The sequence below is a fragment of the Cyprinodon tularosa genome, unplaced genomic scaffold (genome assembly GCF_016077235.1).
Source record: "Cyprinodon tularosa strain WSP-4 unplaced genomic scaffold, ASM1607723v1 ctg1323, whole genome shotgun sequence".
Classification (NCBI taxonomy): domain Eukaryota; kingdom Metazoa; phylum Chordata; class Actinopteri; order Cyprinodontiformes; family Cyprinodontidae; genus Cyprinodon; species Cyprinodon tularosa.
Genome location: NW_024038141.1, coordinates 20,998 through 46,512, shown reverse-complemented (window position 1 = coordinate 46,512; position 25,515 = coordinate 20,998). Strand labels below are relative to the sequence as shown.

At 40.6% G+C, this 25,515-nt stretch overlaps 1 protein-coding gene across 1 annotated transcript in view; it reads left to right on the top strand.

Moving 5' to 3' along the window:
- LOC119778384 (MAGUK p55 subfamily member 7-like) overlaps positions 1-25,515 on the top strand; it is a 71,413-nt gene that overhangs the window by 30,020 nt on the left and 15,878 nt on the right. Inside the window, exon 8 of the mRNA XM_038277573.1 lies at positions 15,828-15,998. Within this exon, the coding sequence (XP_038133501.1) occupies positions 15,828-15,998 (171 nt within the window). The remainder of the gene's footprint in view (positions 1-15,827; positions 15,999-25,515) is intronic.

Genomic DNA, 25,515 nt, shown 5'->3' with positions numbered 1-25,515 from the left:
CAACATAACCACATAAACCTACCTGTTTTTCCCTCTCACTGTTCCCTGTGTGTTCCAGTAAATGCGACATTGAACCTTCCTACTGTTGTTAAAGAGGCAGGTATCTATTGCTCTCCTGTTTAATTTCTCTTTTTTAAATCAGATGTTTTTTCCTCTCTTTCGGCTTCTCCTTTCCTTTTCTTCTCGTCACCAGAGGAAGCTGATTATAGTAGCGGACTCCATTTAGGTGAGAAATGGTCATCTTGTTTTCTACTTTACTCTCTACTCTCCTTGTATGAATGTTTCTCTGTTCTAACAACTTTAGGTCTAATTCTGTGGTATAAATCTTAACTTTTCTTTCATACATCCTCTACGTCCTTTGATGTCACATGTCTTCAACAGGAATCAGATCTTTCTTCTTGCTTTTTCTTCTTCCTAATGCATTCTATGTACAGTTGATAAAGCTCTATAAAACATTTTGCAAATGGGTCTGCATTTCTTGCGGACTGTATCAGGGTTTTGTGGATCAAAGCAAGTATTTGAATATATTTCTTACTGGATATTTGTTAAGGAAGGCTGCCTGTTATCCATACTTTGTTCTGGAGGTTTCAATATATTTTTTTTTTATGATGTGGGCCCATTTTGACTTAATGACAATTTTCCTTTCTAGCCTTACCAGAGAGCTGCAGTACTGTTTGTAGCTCAGGGATAGAGTCATAATATCATAATCATAGCTTAAATTAAAGTTGAGTGTCTTTGTATGCAATCGCCACTTATAGAATCAACAATTAATCTATTGCATTCCAACCTCATACAGTGTGCAAGACAGATATAAAACTAGTCAAAGCGGCTTATTGAACTGTGAATGAGCTTTCAGCGTATTATAAGCTGAACCTACTTTATTAAAGCTATTTTTGGGGTTAGTGAGAAGAAAAAATACAAGAGCACCTTTGAATTAACATGAAATGCTTATAACGGAACTCCTTATTTTGGTCTGACATTAGACTGGTTTGTTAAATGAGGAAGTTATGTCCCCTAAAAAAAGCTGTTGCGCATCGGAGGCTTCCTCACGGTTCTTTTCCTGGGAACAAGTTACTTACTACTCTTAACTCAAACTGTGTAAAACCATGAAAAAAGGACTATAAAAAACAGGAGTAAAAAAGTAACAGAGTTTATTCCAGATCAGGTCGTTACAGGACGGAGAAAATGCTTGGAGCTTGTACAGCTGTGGGCTCAAAAATCACGTCCGCGAGCGTCCGGCAAAGATTGAGCCCCAAACAAGGTCATCTCTTGCTTCTTATAGCTCATGAGTCTATGTGTTGCATCAGGTGGATGCTTAGCTGTCCGTATCAGAAACTGACACGCCATCAATGCACTGACTTATATGCAGCTTGCCTCTATGCCTCAGGATTACAGATAGCTCTCCTCTATCAGTCCGGCTCCAAGATGTGCCCATATTCTGTGTATCTTAAAAAGACAAGAAGGCTGTCCTATTTAGATGACCTCCGTACACAAAGTGAAAGAAGGCCATCTACTCTCTCTAATCTAGCTAACAAAGTAACAGTGCAAATGATGTATAAAACATAAACCTAACAGGTTTTACAGTGGTAGCTGGATTTGGACCTCGCAAGCTGCATTTCGTTCGTTCTCCCATTCTTTCTCAGACTTTATGTTGTCTTGGTGGATTTGACAGAATGTTGTTCATCTCATATCTACTCAGAGAAAAGTACATTTCTAATTGTATGTTTGTATATTTATAATGTATAATTGTCTGGATAGAGGGAACATTTAGCGAGTGAGAAGAATACAAAGGTGCAACTCTAGTGGCATGAAAATCTTGTCACTGAGTTACATTGTAAAACTGAACAGCTGAAATATTTAGCATAACAGGGGGAGTGGTGGCCTAGTAGTTGGGACATAGAGCTTGGAATACTGAGGTTCTGAGTTCGAGTTCCACACTCACAGGCTACCACTCTGGGTCCCTGAGCAAGACCCTTAATCCCACACTTCTCCCTGGGTGCCACACAATGGCAGCCCACTGCTCCCCAAGAGGATGGGTTAAATGCAGAAAGTTTGTGACAGTGTGATGACAAAAAAGATTTAAATCAATATTGTCAATAGCAATATTAGAAGCTATTAAAGTGTGAAAGCATTTAAAAACTTGAAAGTTGTTTAGAGCTCCAAATACTTGGAAATTGTTAAATTTCAATAAGGCAGAAGATTCTGCAGAATTTGGTAGAATTTTGAAAATATTCTACTAATTCCAAACACCAAACAGTTTAAGGTAATGAAAGGCAGGGGTTGACGTTAAGGATTTTTTCCACTTGCCCTTGGGGCAAGTGACTTTCACATTTCATTTGCCCAGAAACTATTTTTACTTGCCCAGTATGTTTGATAAATATAGTTCCTAATATTCATTTTTGTATATATATATCAATGAAACATGTTTGTTTTTTAAATGTTTTTTGTAATTTAGTAAGTTTACAGGTTCCTGGTGTGTATATGCATGTGTCAGATAATGAACTCAAGCCTACATTACCGTGTTAACATGCTTTTCAATCCTTCCTGCACATTCTTTTCAAACTAAACTTTGCTTTAAACTGTTGTGTGCTTTGAAAAGTATAAATTGTAATGTTAAAAATCTAAAAAAAAAAAACTTAACAGGTTAAAAACTTACACTACTATTACTCACACATTTAGCATGTTTAGCTCTATAACATTTAAATGCACCACTCCAATGTCTAAGAGAAAAAAATGTGAAAATTTTTTAATGTGTGACCTGCATCGCTGTACAGAAAACTACCATATGATAGAAATACTTACACTGTGCGCATAGAGTTCTTATTATTTTCCTAATCCCTGACTGATCATTTTTAATCTAGAGTTTATTATAGTATAGATTAAATTCATCATCCAGCTGCTGCTTTGCAGAATTCTCTCCCCAAGAGCTGAATCACGCCATCTAGCGGAAAATCCCGCGGCTTTTTCAAATCACACGAGAACGTGTACAAAACAACAAAAATGGCGCCGGCAAGCTTGTGGGTCGTTTACAGCAAATGTCGGTGATTTTAAAGTAATTTTGAGTGATAAATATATATTTTTTGCGATCATTACACTTGCCCGGCGGGCAAATGCGATGAAATTTGTACTCTCCCGACAATAAAAACTACCTGCCCCGGGCGATCGGGCGATGGTTAACATCAAGCCCTGAAAGGAATATAAAAATTAGCAATGCTTAGATGTAATGTCCTGAATGTGTCGAATATCTGGATAGTTATATGAAAGAAACAACATAAAGTATGCAGAACCACTTTCAGAAACATGAAAGAGTGAAACTGTCGAATGCTTACAGCATTTATTTAATACATTTTTTTTATTTTTTGTTGCGAACAACATTCTTACATTTTGGGAACAATCAGTGGAATAAAAGACAAATTCAGCCTTTTCTTATGTCGGGATAAAAACCTTGGTCAGGGTCAGAAAAGAGAGGTGAAAAAAAACTATGCTTGCATACAGCTTTCTCATTTTTCTTTATTTTTTGTAATGATTTTAAGATCAAAAGTAAGATTAAAAGTTGGGAGGTTTCAGTTTCATCTCTTTTCACTGCATTATTTTTGACGTTTCATCGTACAATAAATTCCATGCATGTTTTATTGTTATATTTGGATCATATCCTCTAATGTTAAGAAGGGTCACTTTCTCTGTCTCAGCCATGTCTCACAGGTCAGTTAATTTTCCTTCTTTCTCTTATTTTGAGATCCATTCTGTTAACTCCTGTCTTCACATGAGCCCAGTGATCTCATCGTCTCTTCTTCCTCTCTAGGTGCCAAACATTCAGCACTGTAGTCGGTTTGCATTTCTTGATCCCAGCTGCTCTTAGTGAAACTTGCATGAAATGAGAAAACCTCAAGAGAAGAAAAAAAAATGAAAAAGTTATAATAACATGTCCTCTTTGTGAGTACAGCTTCATGGCTTTTCAGCCTGTTGGATGTGGTTGTGTGATTTAAAGTTAGCCCCTTCTTAAAAGGCTGAAACTCTAGAAGCTACAGATGTTTTTGCAATGCTACTGGGGTTGTAAGGGGACATAAAGGAAGTGGTGGAAGGTGGCAGGCGAGCAGTTGTCCTCAGATTTTAGTCATAGTTTTTTTCATTTGGCTTCAATCATTTTTTGCCTCCATTAGGGTCAAAGAGTATCCGTCTGAAATGAGACGTCTATAAGCCCATAGGGTTGTTGAATAAGATGGAATGGAACATTAATTCCTTGTGACACAAATGGACTTTTACCAGGCAAACAAAAACCTTGAGCATTATTTCACCACGTAAGCCTTTAGAGTCAGGTTGGAAACCATTTGCCTAATGCTTTATGTGTGAAAGGATATCCAACAGCCTTTCCCCCCCCAGATAACCCAGTTGAAACACTGGAAAACTGCTGGAGAGACTTATTAAAGGGAGGAAGCATCACTTGGAACAAAACTAGCTAAAACTTGCTTGGTCAGAAGGTCTCAGTGAGTAGTACCAGATCAGAGGTTGGTATTTATTTAAAGCTTGTATACAGGGCCTGAAACTTGCATACTCCATCTTGCACACAAAAGTTGCGATTCCCAAGAAAATACCTTGCTGTGAGGTGTGGTCCCTTGCACCAACTCTGACCCATTTCTGCAGTGTACGCATATTTATGAGGCAAGATAAAATGGCGACACAGATGGTGAGGTGTAGCCTCGTGAGACCATTCTGATCTCGCAAGCTTTCAAGGTTTCACTCGCAGATCAATCTGGAGACTCTCCGTTAAAGAAAATTTGGAGCCGTTCACCAAACGAACGTCCAATCAGCGTTGGCTTTGAGGCGGGTTGAGGTGTGACGCAACGAAAAGCAGGACAGTTCAAACTAAAGAACATGGCGGCTTCAGCCGATGAAACTAGCATTAGCGTGGCTATCGAGCAAGTTTTATCGGAATTACAGAGTATTTCTTCACTGAAAGAAGAGCAAAACACTGCTCTGGAGGCTTTTCTCAGAGGAAAAGATGTTTTTGCTCTTCTCCCGACTGGTTTCGGCAAGAGTTTGATCTATCAATTGGCTCCTCTTCGTCGTCGCTCCGTTAGTACGTCATATGCTTCGTTGATCTGATTGGTTTATTCGGCCCGTCTATCACCAACATAGGCCAATCAGCTAACCAGTATTTTCGCCCCTTCCCAAAATTACTTCAACGGAAGGTTTCCAGATGGATATGCGGAGCAAAGCCATCTGGTGGAGTCAGGTTAGGTGAGGTGGAGAATTGAAGCCAGATAGCATCACAAGTTTCCTCTCAGACAATTAATCTAACTTCATGTGAAACTTTAGCTATATTGAGAAGATGTAGCAAATTTTTGCCAGTTGATTTGACTAAGCTCATAGTAAGAACACTAATAATTTCACAACTTGACTACTGTCAAACAATATGGTCAAATGCAAAAAGAAAAGATGTAGAGAAACGTCAAATAATGCAGAATAAAGCTGCCCGTATAGCATTAATTTGTTCTTACAGGACCAGTATAAATACCATGCATTCAAATCTAAGCTGGCTACGGGTACCCGACAGCCGGGCACTAGCTTCGCTATTATTCTCAACGTGGAAAATCTTAAAACTCCAGAGTCCACTGTTTGTGTTTATTCAATTTTAAAATAATTTGGACTTTCGTGGTTATGCCACGAAACATGCAGCTGAAGGACGATTTGTGATTTCTAGGGCGAAAACTAATTTTCTCAAATGCACCTTTACTTACAGAGCATCTGGTGGAGTCAGGTTAGGTCAGGGGCCTGTCAAAAAAAAAAAAATCCTTCATATTTTTAAATCTAAATCCAAGTGGACCTTATATTTAAGTTTTCAGTTCATGTATCAGACCCATGTTTCCTTTCATAATCCTGCCTTTTATTCATCAGACCTGTATTGTGGCTACCAAACATATTTATCAGACTCTTCACCTCACCCACCAACGCATCTATTTCTAAATCTGTTAAACTATTCTCAGCAGTTGCCTCTAAAAACCATTAAATAACAGTGATCAGTTGGGCCATTTACACAAAGGCAGTGAGACAGTGCTTAGCATGGACCATTTATGGTTAAATGTGGGCGTGTAGAGGGCTGAAAGTGAGGTGTAGCCTTGTTTGCAAATTTTAAGGTGCATGTGGGATTTATAAAAGAACATTGCTTGGTTTTGTACTTGCTCTGAGTTTTTAAAATCAGATTTTTTTCTGTGGTGCATGCCATTTTTTAACCTTTGGCATATGTGCACTTTTGGTATGGATGCAATATTTTATAGATGAGACGCCGTATACGTAGGCTGTAACCGGAAACAGATGCTGGACGCAGTAACGTCACTTTATTCCACAACCATGATCACCTCTGCAGACGTCTGTAGTTCCAGCTGTGTGGGAGGAACATTTGCTGAAATCGTAGTGAAACAGTTTTGGCTGGAAAGATTTTGAGAATTACTTCTTTCCTTTTTTTATGGGAAAATGTTGACGTTATGTTAATATTGTTGACAGAAATTTAAGGAGCTGAGAAATAAAACAAATGTATGTTTAAAAACATAGAGGAAATGTACAGAAATTATCACATTTTCATTTGTAAAATAATTTATTTGAAAACATTTATCAATATCAGATTGACTCAGTTGATTAATAACTTTGGTGCTCGTTTGTATTGACCTGAGAAAAACATTATATGTTAATACTCTTATAATAAAGATAATGGACCAACACAAACTTTTTTTAAATAGTAAAAATAAAACAGATTGGGTTAGTTTAATATATTCTTGTCTATTGCTTACTTTTAATGTTATTCTTTCACCACTTACTCCAGAATCCTACCAGAACACTGAAGAGCAGCAGTTCTCCTGCCTCCCCTCAGATTACATGAGCTGCAGATCTTCTCTTCCTTTTATTCCAAGTTGAGGTAATAATGGCTGACAGGATGGAAAGCATCCCACTCCTCCCTGGCTGCTACCATCCCTCCTCCTCATCCCTCCATCCGGTCCTGTAGTCTGGATGTAGAATCAGGCAGAAAGGGCTGCTAATGCTTCCCACATTGGTGCCACCAGCTGAACAAAGTGTTACAGCATCAAACCGCAGCTCTGAGCCCAGACCATAATACTCCCTTTATCCCTGACTGCCAGGTCTGGGTAACTCTACAGATGTTTTCTCCATTCAGTCTGAGGAGAACCTCCAAGTTAGAACCAGGAGCTGTAACCACAGACTCCTACAGATGGGGCCCTGGGCCCTTGATGTCAGGGCCCTCATGACAGCAGGGCCTCACAAAAGGTGGTTTTACTGTGAGCTTTTTCCTCTTTGCCTCACCTTCACTTTTTTCTCCTCTCTGAGTGAGATGAGTTGTGATTGGAGGGAAGATTGTGATTTTTTTTTGTTTCTTCCACTGGAGGTTTATTAATGGCGATATGTGGCGTCTGGAGGACCTGATGCTGGTCTCTCCTTTCAGGGCTGCAGTCTCGGTGACACTTTTTCAGTTATAGTGCATTTGGAAAGCACTGATCTATTTCCACACATCTATTTATGTTATATCCTTACTCCAAATGATATTAACCACTCTCACAATTCTACTGTATGACAATTTGATAAAAAGTTGTTGTTTTTTTAACAAAAGTTATAACAGATATAAAAACTAAGAAATCAAATTTACAGGATTACCGTATTGACCAGAATATAGGATGACCCTGATTATAGGACGACCCTTTCTTTCTAGGATCAGTTTTTAGGACCAATACAAGAAGAAAAAAGACTCATAAATAAAATTTGTGCACTTAAGCAATTAAAAAAGTAAAATAACAAAACACAGTCATGACATTCAATTGAAATCTTGCAACATTTCAACTGTAATTAAATCTAAACTTTGCAGAATGTCTTAAAAATCTGCATGAGGATCTTACGTCCTCTGCCTCGCTGCGTTCGCTGTCACTCATCCTCTCACCCTGCTGTCCTGCAATCTTTTGATACGCTTTTCTTTTGCTGATCTTATTTTTCCCGGTCTTATTTGCTTATTTGCTTATTATTTTAAAGTTGGCATCATAACACTGCCTCTAATATCTGCAAACTTGTCTGACTTTTGATCCACTCCGTTTTGGGCAGCGACTCTCCATTTGTCTCCTCCTTCTCACTTCTTCTCTATTGTGATAGAAAGATGACCCCAGCCACACTGAGGTCACTGGGTGTACAAAAAAAAAACGGCGCCCTCTGCTGTTGCGTTCGTCTAACGACTCCAGACAACTGTCAGCCTGTGTAACTGGTTAGACCCCCATTATAAGGCGACCTCGCATTTTATCATTGTTTTTAACGAAAAAAATACTCATCTTATATTTGGCCCAATACGCTATTTACAACCTTTGTTAAATACTTATGGGGAGTAGCGGCCTGGTGGTTAGGGCATTGCGTTTGGAATCCAGAGGTTGTGGGTTCAAGCCCCACTACAACAGTCTTCCACTCTGGCTCCCTGAACAAAACTCTTAACCCCACACTGCTCCCCGGGCGCCGCACAATAACAGCCCACTTCTCCCCACAGGGGATGGGTCTGCAGCAGTTGAACTCAGAACCTCTGGCACCCAAGCGCAATGCTCTAACTACTAGGCCACCCCTTCCCCTATTTACACCCCATTTCATTCTTTTAAATAAAAAAAAAATGGTTCTATTGGTCTGAAAGTCCTTCAGTTGCCTTTTGACAAACTCCAGATAGGCTGCCATGTTCCTCTTTTTTAAAGACTGGCTTTAATTTGGCCACTCTACCATGCTTGTGACAGAGATGTTCATCTTTCTGGAAGGTCCCTCTCTATAGAGTGCTGCTCTGCTGTAGTGACCATTGGGTTCTTAGTCACTTCCCTCGCAACAACCTTAAGTACGAATTACTTAGTTTAGCTAGCCGTGTCATGATCTGGCCTGTTTGCTCCTCCTTAATTAGTCATTCCTTTCACCTGTCGTTTTCCCTCCCTGCCTCAATTATAATTTATTCCTCTCACCTCTTTCCTCTGGTTTTTATTCAGTTCAGCCCTAGCATTCAGGGCCAGATCATTACTTGTCTTTCTGTTAGTCTGTCCGTTCAGTTTTTGCCTTGGTTCATGTTCTGGATCCTGGCAGCCAGTGGAGAGAGGGTTTTTGTTTTTGTCTCGTCTCCTAATTGTCCACTGTTCCTCCCCTGCTGAGTCCTCCAGGTTTTTGGCTCTGTATGCGGGGAGGTTCAGTTTTTATCCAGTAAGCCTGGCTCCAAGGTGGAGACCAGTTTAAAGATCCTGCATCAAGTTCTGGTTCCACGTCCTGTCTCGGCTACCCTCTTCCACTGAGCCTGCTCATCTGCACCTGATCCTGTCTGCTCCTGTGCGTGACAACCTGGTCACGCTTTCGGACCCTGTCAGACTCTGAACCCTCCTGGGAGCCTGTAGATGCCTGGAAGTCTGGATCCTGCCACATGTTCTGTTCCTGCCTGATCTGGATCCTGTTCCTGTCTGTTCTGGATCCCTGACCAGGATCGGCTTCCAGCATGACCTCTGGGACTGCAGCACTTGGGGACATTCTTGGACTGGACTGTTAAACCAGAATGTCTGAGATTGGGCGGTGCCCCGCCCCCCTCCTGCAGCGTCCGCGAGCCACAGCTCCGCTTTAGTTTTTGTTTTGTTAATAAACGTTTTGAACTTTCCTACTGACTGTGTCTCCTTGAATACTGGGTCCATCTGTCCTCGTTTCATGACAAGCCGGACTGCTCTATAGATTCCAAAGATGTTCCATTTACCCATTATGGAAGCCACCGTGCTCACTGAGACATTTAATAGAGCAGAAATGTTTTTGAGTCCTCCCCCACGTTTGCCTCAAGACAGTCCTGTATTTAATACCATGTGGAATGTGGAAAAGGCTCGGTGCTGTCAATACTTTCTAGTTGGGCTGTATTTTTCCCTCTGTTTCCTAATTGTAGACAATTGTTTTCCAGGTTCTGGGTTGCACTGGTTCCCAGTTTGTTGGACTGAGTGGGTCGTTTGTAGCTTAATTTTGCAGAGGCCTTTAGCTACTGTCTTTACACACTTGCTAAATATCCTGCATGGCTGTAAGACATTATCAGCCTGGAAAATGGGCTCAGAGAGCTGCAGACAGCTTCCAGACAGAGCTGTGTAGATCTCCAGGGTCTGCAGTCACAGCTTATGTTTACACTGGATTAAACGGACCCGTCTCCTTATTTATCTCTTTGTGGTTCTGTTTTACCAAATAATCAAGTGGGAATGCTTAAGCATTCCCACTTATTGTTTTTCTGTTTTTCTTTATTATTATTATTATTATTTTTCCGTACGTTTTTGGTCGTTAAACTACTTCAACAGTTTTCAGCCGACTTAAACAAATTTGGTATCAAAACGTTCAGCTCGTTCAGGAGACCTCTGCTATATCTTTTGGTAAAGATATTTCTTGTAGTTTTCGCGATATTCAGCTTTTTCTGCGATTTTTGGCCCCATTGAAATGCATGTAGAATTCTCAGATTTAAGCAAAATTCAGCTAAAACTTTAACATCTTTGACCTTTAACTACTTCAGCATACTTTCACCTAGAAACACCATTCAACTTTTAAAATGTTTCTGTATCTTTCTGCTATTACTGTTTAACTCAGCTTTTTGCTAACTTTTACAGTTTTACTTCAGTGAAGCTTCAAACTTGAAAAGAAATTTTAACGATTTTCAGATTTATAATGGAAGTCTATGGACGGAATTCTTCAACTGCCAGAGTGCGTGCTCTAGCTTTTGAGCTGTTCTGGTTTTTCCGAACAAATTCTTCTCACTCCCTCATTTTTCACTCTATTGAAATAAATTTTACATCAAAACGTAGGCATTTTTGTCAGGATTCAGGAAATGTAAGCCTCATTTTTGTCGGATTTACGGTTTTCCTGCAGTTTGGCCCAGACCACGAAGAAGTCCACACTTCCCCAATAGAAAGCCAATGAGAGCTCTCTGAAAATCCGAACTGAAAATAAAAAAAAAACAGACTTTTTGGTATCGCTCCCATTCGGGAACCATTCGACATAGCAACATGAGCCTTGGTGAAATTGTTCCTCAGACCTTCCTAGCACTCACATTGAAGGAAGTGTGTCGATATCTTTTATCGTTTAGCTAGGAACAAGGTTTGTTCGGGGGTAACAAATCTGTCCGAACCCCAAAATCAAGATTTTGACAATTATACACTTTTTTACATCGTCACCACGCCTAGACGAAATATTGTAGAAATATGAAAGTTACACCAGTTGTAGTCCAAAGATGGCTGACGCTCACGGTGAAAGAATTTTTTGAATACCTTTTACGGTTTTGGCTTACCGCTCGTTTGTTCGGAGGGAAAGTTTTGCTTTTGAGACTTCTGCTCTACCATTGAGCTGCATGTTATTTAATGAGACCAGCAGGATTTATAAACCTTTATGCTTCTCCTTCCCATTAAGGCTGTGAATGAGCTACATCCATGAAAGTTACCCCAATTGGAGACAAAGGATAGCTGTCGCTTAGACTGAAAGAATTTTTTGGATCCCATTTACGGTTTGTCTTCAGCACTCGTTTGTTCGGAGCTGATATTCCCATTCAAAAAAGCCTGAGAGGAAAGGAATGACAGGCTTTCACTGACAGGCTCGTTAAGCGTTGTCAAGGTAACTGAGCTTCAAAGGGATTTTACCTCCACCACTTTAAACAGCACATTTTAATCTAATGGAGGGAGACAACACTGATTTAACATTTGGAAATGGATACAATATGACTACTGGCCATGACCCTTCCCTTCAGACGCAACCCTGATAGACTTTCAAAATAAGATTCCGGGGACCCTTCAAAATAAAAGCCCCTACATTAAACTCATATTTTTTTCCCAGCATATGGCTCAACATTATGACCCAAACTCAACCACTTTTTTAAAAATGAGATTCTAGGGGTTTTTCAAAACACAACCCACAGCAAATTTCAAAATAAAAGCCTCCCATTGCCACTTCATCTACTGCCCTAATAACAGGGGAAAGAGTGATTTAATGATTGGAAAGTCATCAAGTATCACTGCTGGGTCTGACCCTTTTCTCAACACACTACTACTAGACTTTCAAAATAAGACTCCAGTGACCCTACAAAATAAAAGCCTCTATATTATACACGCGTATTAATTGATGCAAATGGATCAGCATTATGACCCAAACTCTACCAGCTTGTTTCTATTAGACTCTAGGGACCTTTTCAAAACATACCCCAGAGCAAATTTCACAATAAAAGTCTCCCATTTACGCTCTAATACAGCATCTATTCACCCAATAACATGGAAAACCAGTGATTTCATATTTAGAAATGGATTCTATATCACTGCTGGGCATGACCCTTCCCTTGACACATATCCATGATAGACTTTCGAAATAAGACTAAAGGGACTCTACAAAATAAAAGCCTCTTCCTTACATACACTCATTCATTGTGCCGTATGGCTCGTAGCTATGATCCGAACTCAACCACTTTTTTAAAATTAGACTCTAGGGGGGTTTTCAAAACACACCCCACAGCAAATTTCAAAATAAAAGCCTCCCATTGCTGCTTCATCTACTGCCCTAATAACAGGGGAAAAGAGTGATTTAAGGATTTGAAAGTCATCAAATATCACTGCTGGGTCTGACCACTTTACTCAACACACAACCATGCTAGACTTTCAAAATAAGACTCCAGTGACCCTACAAAATAAAAGCCTCTATATTATACTTGTGTATTAATTGATGCAAATGGCTCAGCATTATGACCCAAACTCTACCAGCTTGTTTCTATTAGACTCTAGGGACCTTTTCAAAACATACCCCAGAGCAAATTTCACAATAAAAGTCTCCCATTTACGCTCTAATGCAGCACCTATTCACCCAATAACATGGAAAACCAGTGATTTCATATTTAGAAATGGATTCTATATCACTGCTGGGCATGACCCTTCCCTTGACACACATCCATGATAGACTTTCAAAATAAGACTAAAGGGAACCTACAAAATAAAAGCCTCTTCCTTACGCACACTCATTCATTGTGTCGTATGGCTTGTAGCTATTACCCAAAGTCAACCAATTTCTTCAAATTACACTACCAAGGCCTGTTGACCACACACCTCAGTGCATATTTCTTAATCAGGTTCTAAGATTTACACTGTAATAAAGCATCTGCTAACCTTGTAACATGCAGCCTAAGCCTGCCAACGGTGCTTTCATTACCACAGCGGCTCATAACATGCAGGTTCAATTTTTTTTATAAATTCAGCTCCTTAAGTGGTATTAGCTCTCTTTCTATAGGTTTCTCTCTCTGTCCTTCCTCTGCTTCTCATGGTCAGTCTTGCACATTGGTTTGTAGATTTTCAATCCTCTAAGGATGACACTGTTTTCTTTATGCTGATCAACCGACACATTTTAAATAATTTTCCAATTGTTTTGCCAAGTCTTGACATTTCCACATATGATTTTAAAATGTTAATACTTATTCAATACCATCGTCCTCAACATTTTACTTCCCATCCTTAAGCTACTAATTTTTTCTTCAACCAGATAAGATTAAAGTTTTTCTTTGTAATTTCTTTTCTACTTCAGCTAATTTCATACTTTTCAGCCTATATTGTGAACTTTGGCTTCATTCTGCTCTGTTTCTGGACAGGAATTAAGCTTTTCTGTTTGCTGCTAATTCATAACACGCCTGACATGTTTCTGGAAAGTAGGTAAACCCCCCTTCAAAATTTCTTTATACATTTTTCTAGAAACTTGGGAGACATTATATTAAGACCCTTCTAGTGCCCATATTCAAGACATTTTTTGATATCATGTATGGTTTGGCTGTGCAGCTTTTAAGATGAGTTTGTTTCTGCCATTTTACTGCCAAATGATTCTACCCTACAAAATCTTCAGATGATTCAATTGTTTTCTGCAGTTTGAAGTTTCTGATGACTTCCTATCACATTTTCATATGTTATGCAGGTAATTTCAGCTTTTTTCATTCAGCAAAAGCATTCCCACTTTGATGTTTCTCCGAAACAGCTTTTTCTAGTTCGAATTACTTTTTAGTTTCAATCCTGACAGTTGATTTAATCACTGTCTGGTACACAGTAGTAGGATGGGTGGAGATGCGTCTGGAGAAATCTCTATTTCAAAAAACTCACCAAACCCACAGAAGAGTTATTTTCCTGAATAGAAATTAAACTGGGTCTTAATGGCTTTGAAAGTGTTCTTAGCTGCCATAATTGATATTGGGCCAGTCCTTAGCTCGCCCAATATCAATTAATCCTTTGCTTGGATCTAGTCTGTATCAAACCTGGACTCCTTTTCCTCTGAACCACTGAGACGGCAGCTTGGTGAACAGAATGATTAACTTTCCTAGTTTTACTCAGAGCTTCATCAGCGACTGTTTATATTGAGCTAAAGGAGGAACCAGGAGGAGGTTTTGGGTTTAAACCTTCAGAACCTGCCTGTTCCCTTTCAACAGGACGTCACCAACACTCCACTCAGATTCTTTATTGTGGTGATGCCAACCTTGAAGATATCAGTTCCAGTTTGATGTCTTTTTACAGGAGAAATGCAGATGAACGGTGGATGTTTTCCACTGTGAGGCTAATAATCCCAGATGATGAGGAGGAGGGAGTTCTGGTGCTGAATGAGGAGATTAACCACAGGAGAGACAGCAAAGACCATGAAAGCCTCAGCTTGGCCAGAGTGGAACAAAGTCTGCCTCAGTACAGCGTAACACTATATTCAGCTCTGGGCCACGTGCCTTCACTCCTGCTTATAAACACACATGCTTCTCCAAAGGCAGCGTTACTGAACTGCCATGACTTACAGCGTGTTTCATCTGGAACTCAGCGTTGGTCTGCAGCTCCGTCCCTTATTAAGGGACTGTTTGGAAAAGAACAAGCAGAGAAAAATGGGACTCTGAGCTGTTTGTCTGCAGAGCAACACAGCTGGTTGAGGATGCTGTGGAAAGTATTAGGCAGGCTGTTATTTAGAGTCTCTCACTCCATCATTTTACTCGGCTTCATTAGTTCTGCATCAAATCTTTGGCTTTATTACTGATTAGAAGGTAATGAAGTCAGAAGAGTTGAACCAGATTTCATCTAATATTAGCTTATGTCTTGGAGTCAGTTTTAATGCTTTTTATATTGTTATTAAAAGTGCTATATTAGCTATCTCTCTGACAGAAGTGCTGCATTATCGCAAAGTCATCTTACAAATACGTTGTAAACACTAATCCGGGAAATAATGTTGGGTTGAGTTTTGTTTTACTCCTATGCCTTGCAGAATCTTAAAAAAACAACAACATTTATTTTAGTTAGACAGAGACCAGGAATAAAAGGACTTAATTTAGTGACAGATTTTATGTTTTGTTTTCAGATTTTAGAAATATTCACATGTAAAACCCTTAAAAAAGGGATAAATAATTGTGATTCTCCCAGAGTCATTGCTTTGTAAGAGCCCCTCTCACTGCGGCTCAAAGTGTAAGGATTTTGGTTTGACCCTCCACCATTTTTTTCAAACTTCGATTTCTACTTTGAGTCGTTCTACCACTAAATCTTAACCAAATAAATATAAGTTTGAGTTGAAACCTGAACAAATTATTTAAAAAGTTTCATCACTTCAAAGGGATAGACATCCACAAATCATTATTTCAGCTAAATTTCAATCGATGGCCAAACCTCTTTAATTTTTTTCTTTCATCGATTATCTGCGACCACAAACAAAGAGTCATTTTCTGGTTGTGACAACTTTTACAAGACAAAATTCTTAGTGCTATTAGCAGCGTTTTAAACTGCGACTCTGGAAATGATGGTTTTCCCTTCTGTCTGTGCTTTAATCCTGTCCTCCAGCTGGCTTCAGGAGAAGCTTCCGGCTAAGCAGGAGAGACAGGAAGACCAACAAGTCCATGTATGAGTCCAAGAAGAGCCAAATATACGACATGGCTGACGTCCCCACGTACGAGGAGGTGGCCCCCTACTGCAGGCAGAGAGGAGCTAAACACAGGCTGGTGGTCCTAGTGGGTGAGTAAAGAGCCTGATCTTGACCTGTGATGTCACTGCTCGCCTCACATTCTGCTGCTGGTAGATTTGGTTGTGTAGACAGATTTGTTGTGCACTTGTATGCATTTCTCTTCATTGTAATGTAAACACTTAGAATAACTTTTGGACTCTCACATGTTTTCAGAAATCAGAAATACTTAAATAATTCCAGAGGGAAATTACTTTTGTTTTCCTGTGAACATGCCCAGATGGCTGTGTGCTGGGCCAACAGATGAAACTGTGATGAAATTATGGTCAAACAGTAAACTCTGCATACATATGAAATTAATTCACAACTGTTTTTTCCTAGCAAACAGTCCACTGGATGAGGACGCACTGGTCCAGGATAGGGGTGTAAATAATAATTGTTTTGTATCGATGCATCGATCCAACAGCCGACGATCCGATGCATCGACACGTCTGCAAGAGAATCGATTCATTTTTTTTTTCCTCCGGTCTATTTTTATTGATTTGCTCCTGGGCGTAATTCTCCCTCCCATCCTGCGGTGGCGCTAAACCTGTTTTGCCCTCCTACCTCGCTTCCATGTTATACTCTTACAGCAGTTTATTACAGTGAGCTTGACACAGACATTTTAGATTTATGCTCAATATTGAAGCGTGGTCTGTGCTACACGCTGTGGGTCTAGTTACAGCCGAGGCGGCGAGGAAGTGGGGGCGAGTTTAGTCCGACAACGGAGGGACATTAGGGCCAAAAAGAGCGGAGATCCAGTTGGAAAAAGGGTCCCAGCGTTCTGGCGCACCTCACTCTTCTAGCGGGTCAAACTTCACGAGTTGTTTTCTGTAATTTCGGTCATAAAAACAAAACAAGGCGGCCTCCTGTCTGCGGCACTGTCTGCGGTCAGCTACAATTTGGGAGAGGAGCAGCGGAGCGTCTATGGAGGGGGCGGGACGCCTGGAGCCGAGGTATTGAATTGCACTCATTGCACTGATTTATTGCAGTATTTTTTGATGCAAGGCCTTTCAGAATCTATAACACAGGGGTATTATTATTTTGCAGTAAATGAGGTTTTATTAGGAATAGGTGGAGTACAACTTTTCTACTTCTGTTATTTCCTGTTGCTTCTAAAAAAAAAATACATAATGATATTACAGCTTTAATAGATGTATTTCAAATTTGAAACATTGTCTAGCCTGTAAGGTGTAAAAAAAAAAAAAAAAAATGAACCAATTAATCGAATTGAATCGTATCGTGGTGAATTCTTGAGCACACCGACGTGCAGTATGGAGGCGGGTGGGCCATGCACGCTTTATGCTTCTTGGTTGAAGGTTTTTGACAGTTGGGGCTGTCCTGGGAACGTCAACCCAGTATATTGTCCCATTTTGGATGCAATTGACTTTCTCCAAAAGCTTCTTAGCTGGGGTCACTCATTCTATGCTTGACTTTTGGGAATCAGAAGCATGAAAAGGTCGGGTTTTTTATTTGTTGCATCCAATTTGACAAGTGACGTCTGTTTTTACTGGTTTATTCAATAAAACCACATATTTAAATACTTTAGCATTTTTCTGTCATCATATAAAGCAGTAACATTCAGATTAGCCAATTTGAAACAATTTTTGGATGGAAAATGATGATAGAGAGACAGATACTGTAATTATTTAAGCTGAAATAGTCAATGATAAGATACATTTTGTCACTACGTAGATGTTTCTTTCACATTAACTAATAGTATTAGTGTTTCAACACAAGATGGCACTAAAATAGAAGGAGTATCATCTTACAAGTATTTAGGCATCTGGTTGGATGATAAGATGTCCTTTGGTGTCCATATTGAGAGCCTCTGTAAGAAACTTAGACCAAAGTTGGGTTTTTTCTTTAGAATGAGGAAGTGCTTTCCCTATCTTGCGAGGAAAAGGCTAGTTCAGAGCACATTCCTGTCAGTGCTTGACTATGGGGATACACTGTATATTCACTCCAGTTTATTCTTACTTAAAAAACTGGATGTACTGTACCACTCTGCCTTACGTTTTATCACAGGTGCATCAGCTAGGACTCACCACTGCACTCTCTATGAAACTGTTTTCAGTGGTCTTCTCTTTACATGAGGAGAAAAATTCATGTACTGACTTTTATTGCCAAAGCCCTTATGGGTAAACTACCTTTATACATTTTTAATTTACTTTCCATTCAAGATAGTACTTACAGGACTAGGTCATCAGAAAAAATACTTTTACATACTCCATTTACAAGAACTGAGCTAGGAAAAACAGCATTTTCATCATTTGCACCTAAAGCATGGAATGAACTTCAAGCCACTTTAAATCTTGAAGTACTTCCATCCATAAATTATTTTAAAGACCTGTTAAAATCATCATTAACTGACAGATGCAACTGTTTTTGATTGGATGCCTTGTTTGCTGTTTGCTTTTTGGTTGTATGTGTATGCCCAATCTTGTTGTGTTGTGTTTAATTTTGCCTAGATGATATGTAGCTGTGGTTGTCTTGTCTCCTGTGGTTTTATGTTAATGTAACTTTTTAAGCCGCCTTCTTGGCCAGGACTCCCTGGAAGAAGAGTTACTTTAACTCAATGGGACTTTCCTGGTTAAATAAAGGTTAAATAAAAAAAAAAAAAACATTGGGAGCTTTGCAATGTAGCCTTGCTGGGAAATTGTTCTGTTTGTGATTTGGCAAATAAATAGACTCCGTCTTACCTGGTTGAAAAAGCATGGCTATTACTTTTTTTCAGCTATATGCAATCTGGATGTTAAACATGTTTACCTAAAAAAAATATTTAGATATGACTTATCAACATATTTGTCATGAACCGAGGACAGATGGACCCAGTATACAAGGAGAGACAGTCAGTAGGAAAGTTCAAAAAGTTTTTTAAATAAAACAAAAACTAAAGTGGAGCTGTGGCTTGCGGACACTGCAGGATGGGGAGCGGGGCGCCGCCCAATCACAGACACTCTGCAGGAGAAACACAGGTAAGTGACCACGATCATCCGACAGAAGATGATTATCTGAGTTGGCCACTTACCTGGTTTAACAGTCCAGTCCAAGAATGTCCCCAAAGCTGCAGTTCCAGAGGACATGCTGGAAGCCGATCCAGAACAGACAGGAACAGGATCCAGATCAGGCAGGAACAGAAACAGGTGGCAGGATCCAGACTTCCAAGCATTCACAGGCTCCCAGGAGGGTTTAGAGTCCGAAAGCGTGACCAGGGTCCGAAAGCGTGACCAGGTGGTCACGCACAGGAGCAGACAGGATCGGGTGCAGATGAGCTGGCTCAGTGGAAGAGGGTAGCCGAGACTGGACGTGGAACCAGAACTTGATGCAGGACTTTAAACTGGTCTCCTCCCTGGAGCCAGGCCTACTGGATAAAAACTGAACCTCCCCACATATAGAGCCAAAAACCTGGAGGACTCCGCGAGGGAGGAACAGTGGACGATTAGGAGACGAGACAAACACAAAAACCCTCTTTCCACTGGCCGCCAGGATCCAGGACATGAACCAAGGCAAAAACTCAACAGACAGACTAACAGAAAGACAAGTAATGATCTGGCACTGAATGCTCAGGCTGAACTGAATATAACCAAGAGGAAACAGGTGAGAAGAACAAATTATAATTGAGGCAGGGAGGGAAAACGACAGGTGAAAGGAATGACTAATTAAGGGAGAGCAAACAGGCCAGATCATGACAATATTACTGCAAAAAAAGTAAGATGGTTTTAGGTAATGAGGGCTGGGAAAATGCTTGGTACATGCTTTTGTTTTTTTGATACTGTTTGCTTCAGCCTTTCCTGAATCTCATGTACAGGATGTTGGTTACATCAGAGGTTGTTTGCATTACAGAACTGACAATTAGCTTGGTGGGTTGAATACACAAACCTGAAGAGAGGAGGGGGCTTTCAGGGATTCCTGGGCTAGCAGTGTTAAATTCTTTCACCTCCTGCACCTCCCTCCTTTCAAGCTGCAGAGACCATGGAGTCTGTACCAGTGGCCTGGAGCCGCAGCTGCAGCTAAGCTTTCCAAAGAGCTTCAGAACAAGCTGCCGAAGTCCTGAAATGAATTTAGTGGTTTCTCTTTCTGTGCTTGTGGTTGGAAGACAAGTGTTGGCAGTAAATGGTAGAACAATAAGCTGACCCAGGAGCAGCAGTGAAGGTTTAAATCTCTCTCAGGACCAAATGGAGCATCAGGGAGCTGTCGGTTTCTCCTTGTTTTCCTTTTTAGGTTTCTGACGAGAACAAATATGACAAGAACGTCTCAGACTGAAATGGAACAACAACATTCCCCAGATTTTCACTGGGATTCTCTTTATTGTTTCCATGAATCAAGGAAAAAGCTCCAACATCTGTTCTAGCTGCTTCAGCTCAGATATTTCAGGAGTTTGTTTTTTTTAAACATCCAGTCTAGGAGGTGGAGGACGTCTCCCTCCTTTCTTCCTCTCTCCTGATTGGCCAGGCCTCGGTACTCAGAGCATGGACTTCATCAGGCCCAGGTGCTAATTAGCGAGCCTATTTTGCTGCCACTGTGTCCCAGCCTGACACAGGCAATGCTGGACCTCTAGCACCTCTCACCCTGATGGAAACATTTTCAGAGAACGTCTATAGTTTATAGGACAGTCTGTGGACAGTTTGACACTCAGTGCAGTGGAGGAAGCCTGCCGTCTTTCCTCTTCTGCCTCTCTGTCGCTGGATTTTTATTATCAACCAGCTAACAAATATGGAGTCACATTTTACCAGATGGGACTCCATATTTGTCAGTTTTAGTCTCTGTTTAAGTCCTGAGAAAATCATTTTCCATTTAGTTTAAAGGTTTGGATGGAAGCCATTTTGTTCCAACTGATTTAAATACTCTCTGTGAATGAAAGTCTAATGAAGGTTCTAAATTTAAACTCAGACGTCCCGATTATAGACAAAGAAAATTTTCCCCTGAATGTTTTAAAGACCACGATGAGTTGAGAGCCTTAAAGGGAACACCATTTTTTTTACATTGGCCCCTTGATTTTACATTATTACATCATGTTCTACTCACCCATATTAGTTTTGTGTCATTTGGAGCTGTTCCGAAGATATTCCGTTAGGTTATTTCCAAGTGTGGATTAATGTGAACATCTGACTGAACTGTCAACATATGTAAAGTACCAAAAAAGAAAAAAACACATAGACTCTCATCATTGTTCATTGAAATTTTAACAACACAATATTCAATGAACCCTCAAAATATGGACAACTTATTGAGTGTTCCACCAGAGTAAAAAAAAACAACCTAGAGGCAAAAACTTAAAAACTTCAGAGTCATTGGCTCTTTTAGAAATCTATTGTTGAGTCAAAGCAGGTGTCACAGGCCACTTTTGACTTCATAGTAGAAGGTTGTTTAATCCTTATTTTCTGACACAAAAGAGCTTGCTTAAACTGTCACTTCATACATCAGTTTTTGTGAACCCATATGTATGCAGACTAGGGGTGGAACGGTTCACAAAATCCACGGTTCGGTTCGGTTCACGGTTTCGTGGTTACTGTTTTCGGTTTGGTATATGTTGATTGTTACCCCGAAATCCCATAAAAATTAATGAAAAAAATCCCCAAAGAATTAATAAATTGTAATTATTTTCAATGATCCGCTGAAACCATGGATCATTTCCGCATGTTTTGCTGCTTTGAATTTAATCATCTCGCGCATGCCCTCAACCATCTCCAAGGAACTCAGAGCAGAGCGGACGGGAGCCACAGCGGAGGCTGTAGGCTTTGCTTTGTGCAGGCGGTCTGGAGCGCAGCGGAGCGGAGCGCTGACAGAGTATGTGGGATTTCGGGGTTAGCATGGCATGTTGGTCGGGTTGCTGTTAGCATAAACAAAACGTGTTGCACAATGCTTGCACACTGTTGCACTTTTATCCACAACTTTCTTTCCGCCGTCATCGTAGGTCACTCTAAATGCAAAGTGGTCCCATACAGCAGACCTATAAAGTGCTGCTGGCGCGTCTTCCAACTCCAGTTCTTTCCCACTCGCCATACCCACACAATTCTTCACAACAACTGATTTTTTTCTGCTACACCCGGCTACGCTGCTTTGCTTCTTCTTCTTCTTGTTTACTACTGGTGGTTGGCTTTGGTCGCGGTACTGCCACCTTCTGTTCTGGAGTGTAAACGCTTCACCTATGAGAAAAAGGAGCAGCGCATGAACCGAACGCAACACATGCGAACCGAACCGACACAGTCGAACCGAACGGTTCGGACGGTTTTCATAAACCTTACCATCGCTAATGCAGACAAAAACTTTTCATATGTACATATGAAAACAACATACCGTTTTTCAGTCCACATCTGACAAAAAGGTCCATAGGAACAAGAGGGCAGCGTACAGCAGTGGTGACTGAGCACAGTAAAAGCAAAATTATAAAGGAAAGCAAACTAGCCAGGAGAATCTGCAGTGAAAAGCTCAATAATAGCTTATCGGCTACTAACCAGGCTACTGTTTGGAAGCTGTTGGGAATATTATTGCCTATAGTTCCCCAGCTTATCCTTCTGTTCCTGCGTACAATGGCAGCTTCCAATGCACGTTTGAAAAGCAGGCTTCAACACCAACAAATCTCACTCTCTGCTCATTAGGCAAAAAGATTGGCAGACAATACAGCCAACTATGGGTAATAACACCTTCATTAACTTGACCTCTCAGGAATGAAATCCTGGGGCTATTTTTTGGACGTCGGCTCGGCCATCAACACGTTCAACCCAGACATCCTTCACTGGAAGCACATCCAGCTCAGAGTGCTGGCCTCCATCTGTTAGTGATTCACTAGCTCAGCACCAGCGCCCCCCATCTCTGTTCTTTCCCTACTTGAGTAATCTGTACACAAATGACTGAACCTCAGGTGACTCAATCATTTCTGGTTCTCTCCATCCCTTTTCTTGATCCGAGATTGTTCTCACACATCGACAATGTTTGGAAGAAGGTTCAAAAGAAAAAATATGTTTTAAAAGGAGCTGCTGTTACTATTCTTTAATGATATTATTCATGTTTTTTGGCTGACCAATCAACTACAAATAAGCACTTTTCAAGAGAAGAGCATTAGGACTGGCCTTCAATCCATCCAGGGTGCATACTAGTCCAGAGTCAGTTGTCAGAGTCTGTGCAGATCCCACACATCCTGCACACAAAATGTTTAGACTTTACCTTTAGCTAGCAGTGAGCATTATAACTACAAAAAAACCCACCACAGATTCTGTTTATTCCCCCACCCTGTCAATCTGATTACCTCTTGCTTACCATGGATATTTGCAACAATCCAACAATGTCTTTCTCTTTTTTAAAAGCATGTATATACATTGCTAAAAAAAAACCTCAATTGAATATGTAAACAACACAATATAACTTAAGATAAATCACACTTCTTTGAAAAACTGCCCAGTTAGGAAGGAATACTGACAATAATTTTCACATGCTGTTGTGCAAATGGAATAGACAACAGTTTGTAATCATTGACAATTTGCAAGACACTCAATAAATGAATAATTCTGCAGGCGGAGACTGCAGACCACTTCACAGTACCTAACCTTTCTGGTTGATGTTTTTGGCCCTTTTGAATGTTGGTTGTACTTTCACACTCATGGTAGAATGTGACATATTCTACAACCCCCAAACTCAGGCTCAGGTAGTGCAGCAAGGACCGCTACCACGGCATTTGTGCAAGGAGGAACAGGAGGGGCACTGTCAGAGCCCTGCAAAAGACCTCCCACAGGCCACGAATGTGCATGTTTCTACACAAATGTTAGAAACTAACTCAATAAGGTCTTTTGGGGGCCCGTTGTCCACGGATTTGTGTTGTGCTTATGAGAAAACACTGTGCAGGGCGCTTTGTATTTGCCAGAGAACAACAGGATTGGCAAATTTGCCACTGGTGCCCAGTGCTCTTCACAGATGAAAGCAGGTTCACACTGCGGACATGTGACAGACATGACAGAGTCTGGAAACACTGGTGAGCGACCTACTGCCTGCAACGTCCTTCAGCATGACTGGTTTGGCAGTAGGTCAGTAATGGTGTGGGATAGGGGCACATCCCTCCATGTGCTCACCAGAGGTAGCATGACTGTCATTAGGTAGCGGAATGAATCCTTGTGAGACCATATGCTGGTGCATTTGTCTGTGGTTTCCTCCTAATACAGGCCAATGCTAGACCTCATGTGGCTAGAGTGTGTCAGTATGTCCTGCAAGATGAAGGCATTGAAGCTATGTAATGACCTGAAGCTGATTGAGCACATCTGGGACATCATGTCTCTATCCATCCACCAACGTTATGTTGCACCACAGACTGTCCAGTAGTTGCCAGATGCTTTATTCCAGGTCTGGGAGTAGATCAGGAGACCATCTGCCACCTCATCAGGAGCATGCCCAGTCGTTGTACGGGGGTGATACAGGAAAGGGGAGGGGATACACAATACTGAGCCTCATTTTGACCTGTTTAAGTACATTACATTAAGGTTGGATCAGCCTTTAGTGTTTTTCCACTTTTATTTTGTGTGCGACTCCAAATCCAAGCCTCCATTGGTTAATAAATTGGATTTCCATTGATGTTTTTTGTGTGGTTTTGTTGTCAGCATATTAAACTTTGTACAGAACAAACTACTCATTGAGAATATTTAATTTATTCAGATCTAGGATGTGTTATTTGAGTGATTTCGGTATTTTCTTTGAGCACTGTATACAAATTAACAAGACATATATATATATTTTAATTTTTATATTCTTATATACGAAGTCTCAATTGAAAGTAAAGTGTAACCAAAGTTATCACTTGGTGAATCAAGCGATTCCGATGCTCGTATCCCAACTGAGACTGAAAAACCAGCCTGTGTGCAGGTTTGCGGCCTGCTAGGCGGACTGGCTGCTCCTCTTTGAACAGGATCCTTCCAGAGTCTCTATTACCACGCTCTGCCACCTTCATCACTTACAACAATATTGGTTCTGAGCCTTGTTCAAACAGCAGCGCTGCATTCCTCCCACATTTTTGAAACCCACTCCAAATTTACTCTATTCCCTAAATAAATCAGCCGACCGCTCAGCTCCTCAGACTGTTTTTCTGTGAGTGAAAAACTTCTCTCCAGCTAAGATTGATGGCTGTCTTTGCTTCACTTTGTGCTTGTTGATCTGAGAAGGTAACCACAGAGTGTCCAGAACCTCCGAAGTTCTGGTTCCTCAGAGATGTTTTTATTTCCCTGTAGAGTCTCCGTGCTCATTGAGGAAACCGTCTTTATCACTTCCACCCGTCACACAACTAGACTCGAAAGCCTGTGTTACTAAGTGAAGGAGGAGAGGGAAAGCATGGGCTGTCAATGTTTCTGTATATTTAGGTTTCGATGACAAGAGCTTAGACTGAAAGAGCTTTGATCTCATCAACTGTTTATCCGGTTGTGGATCTCCATTAAACCTTTCTCCTCTCCACCACATTAAACGTTGAGTAACACTGAGAGAACAGAAGAAGAAAGATGAGAAACAATTCTCTTGATATGTTTTTTTTTCCTCCTTCCCATCCACTTCTCT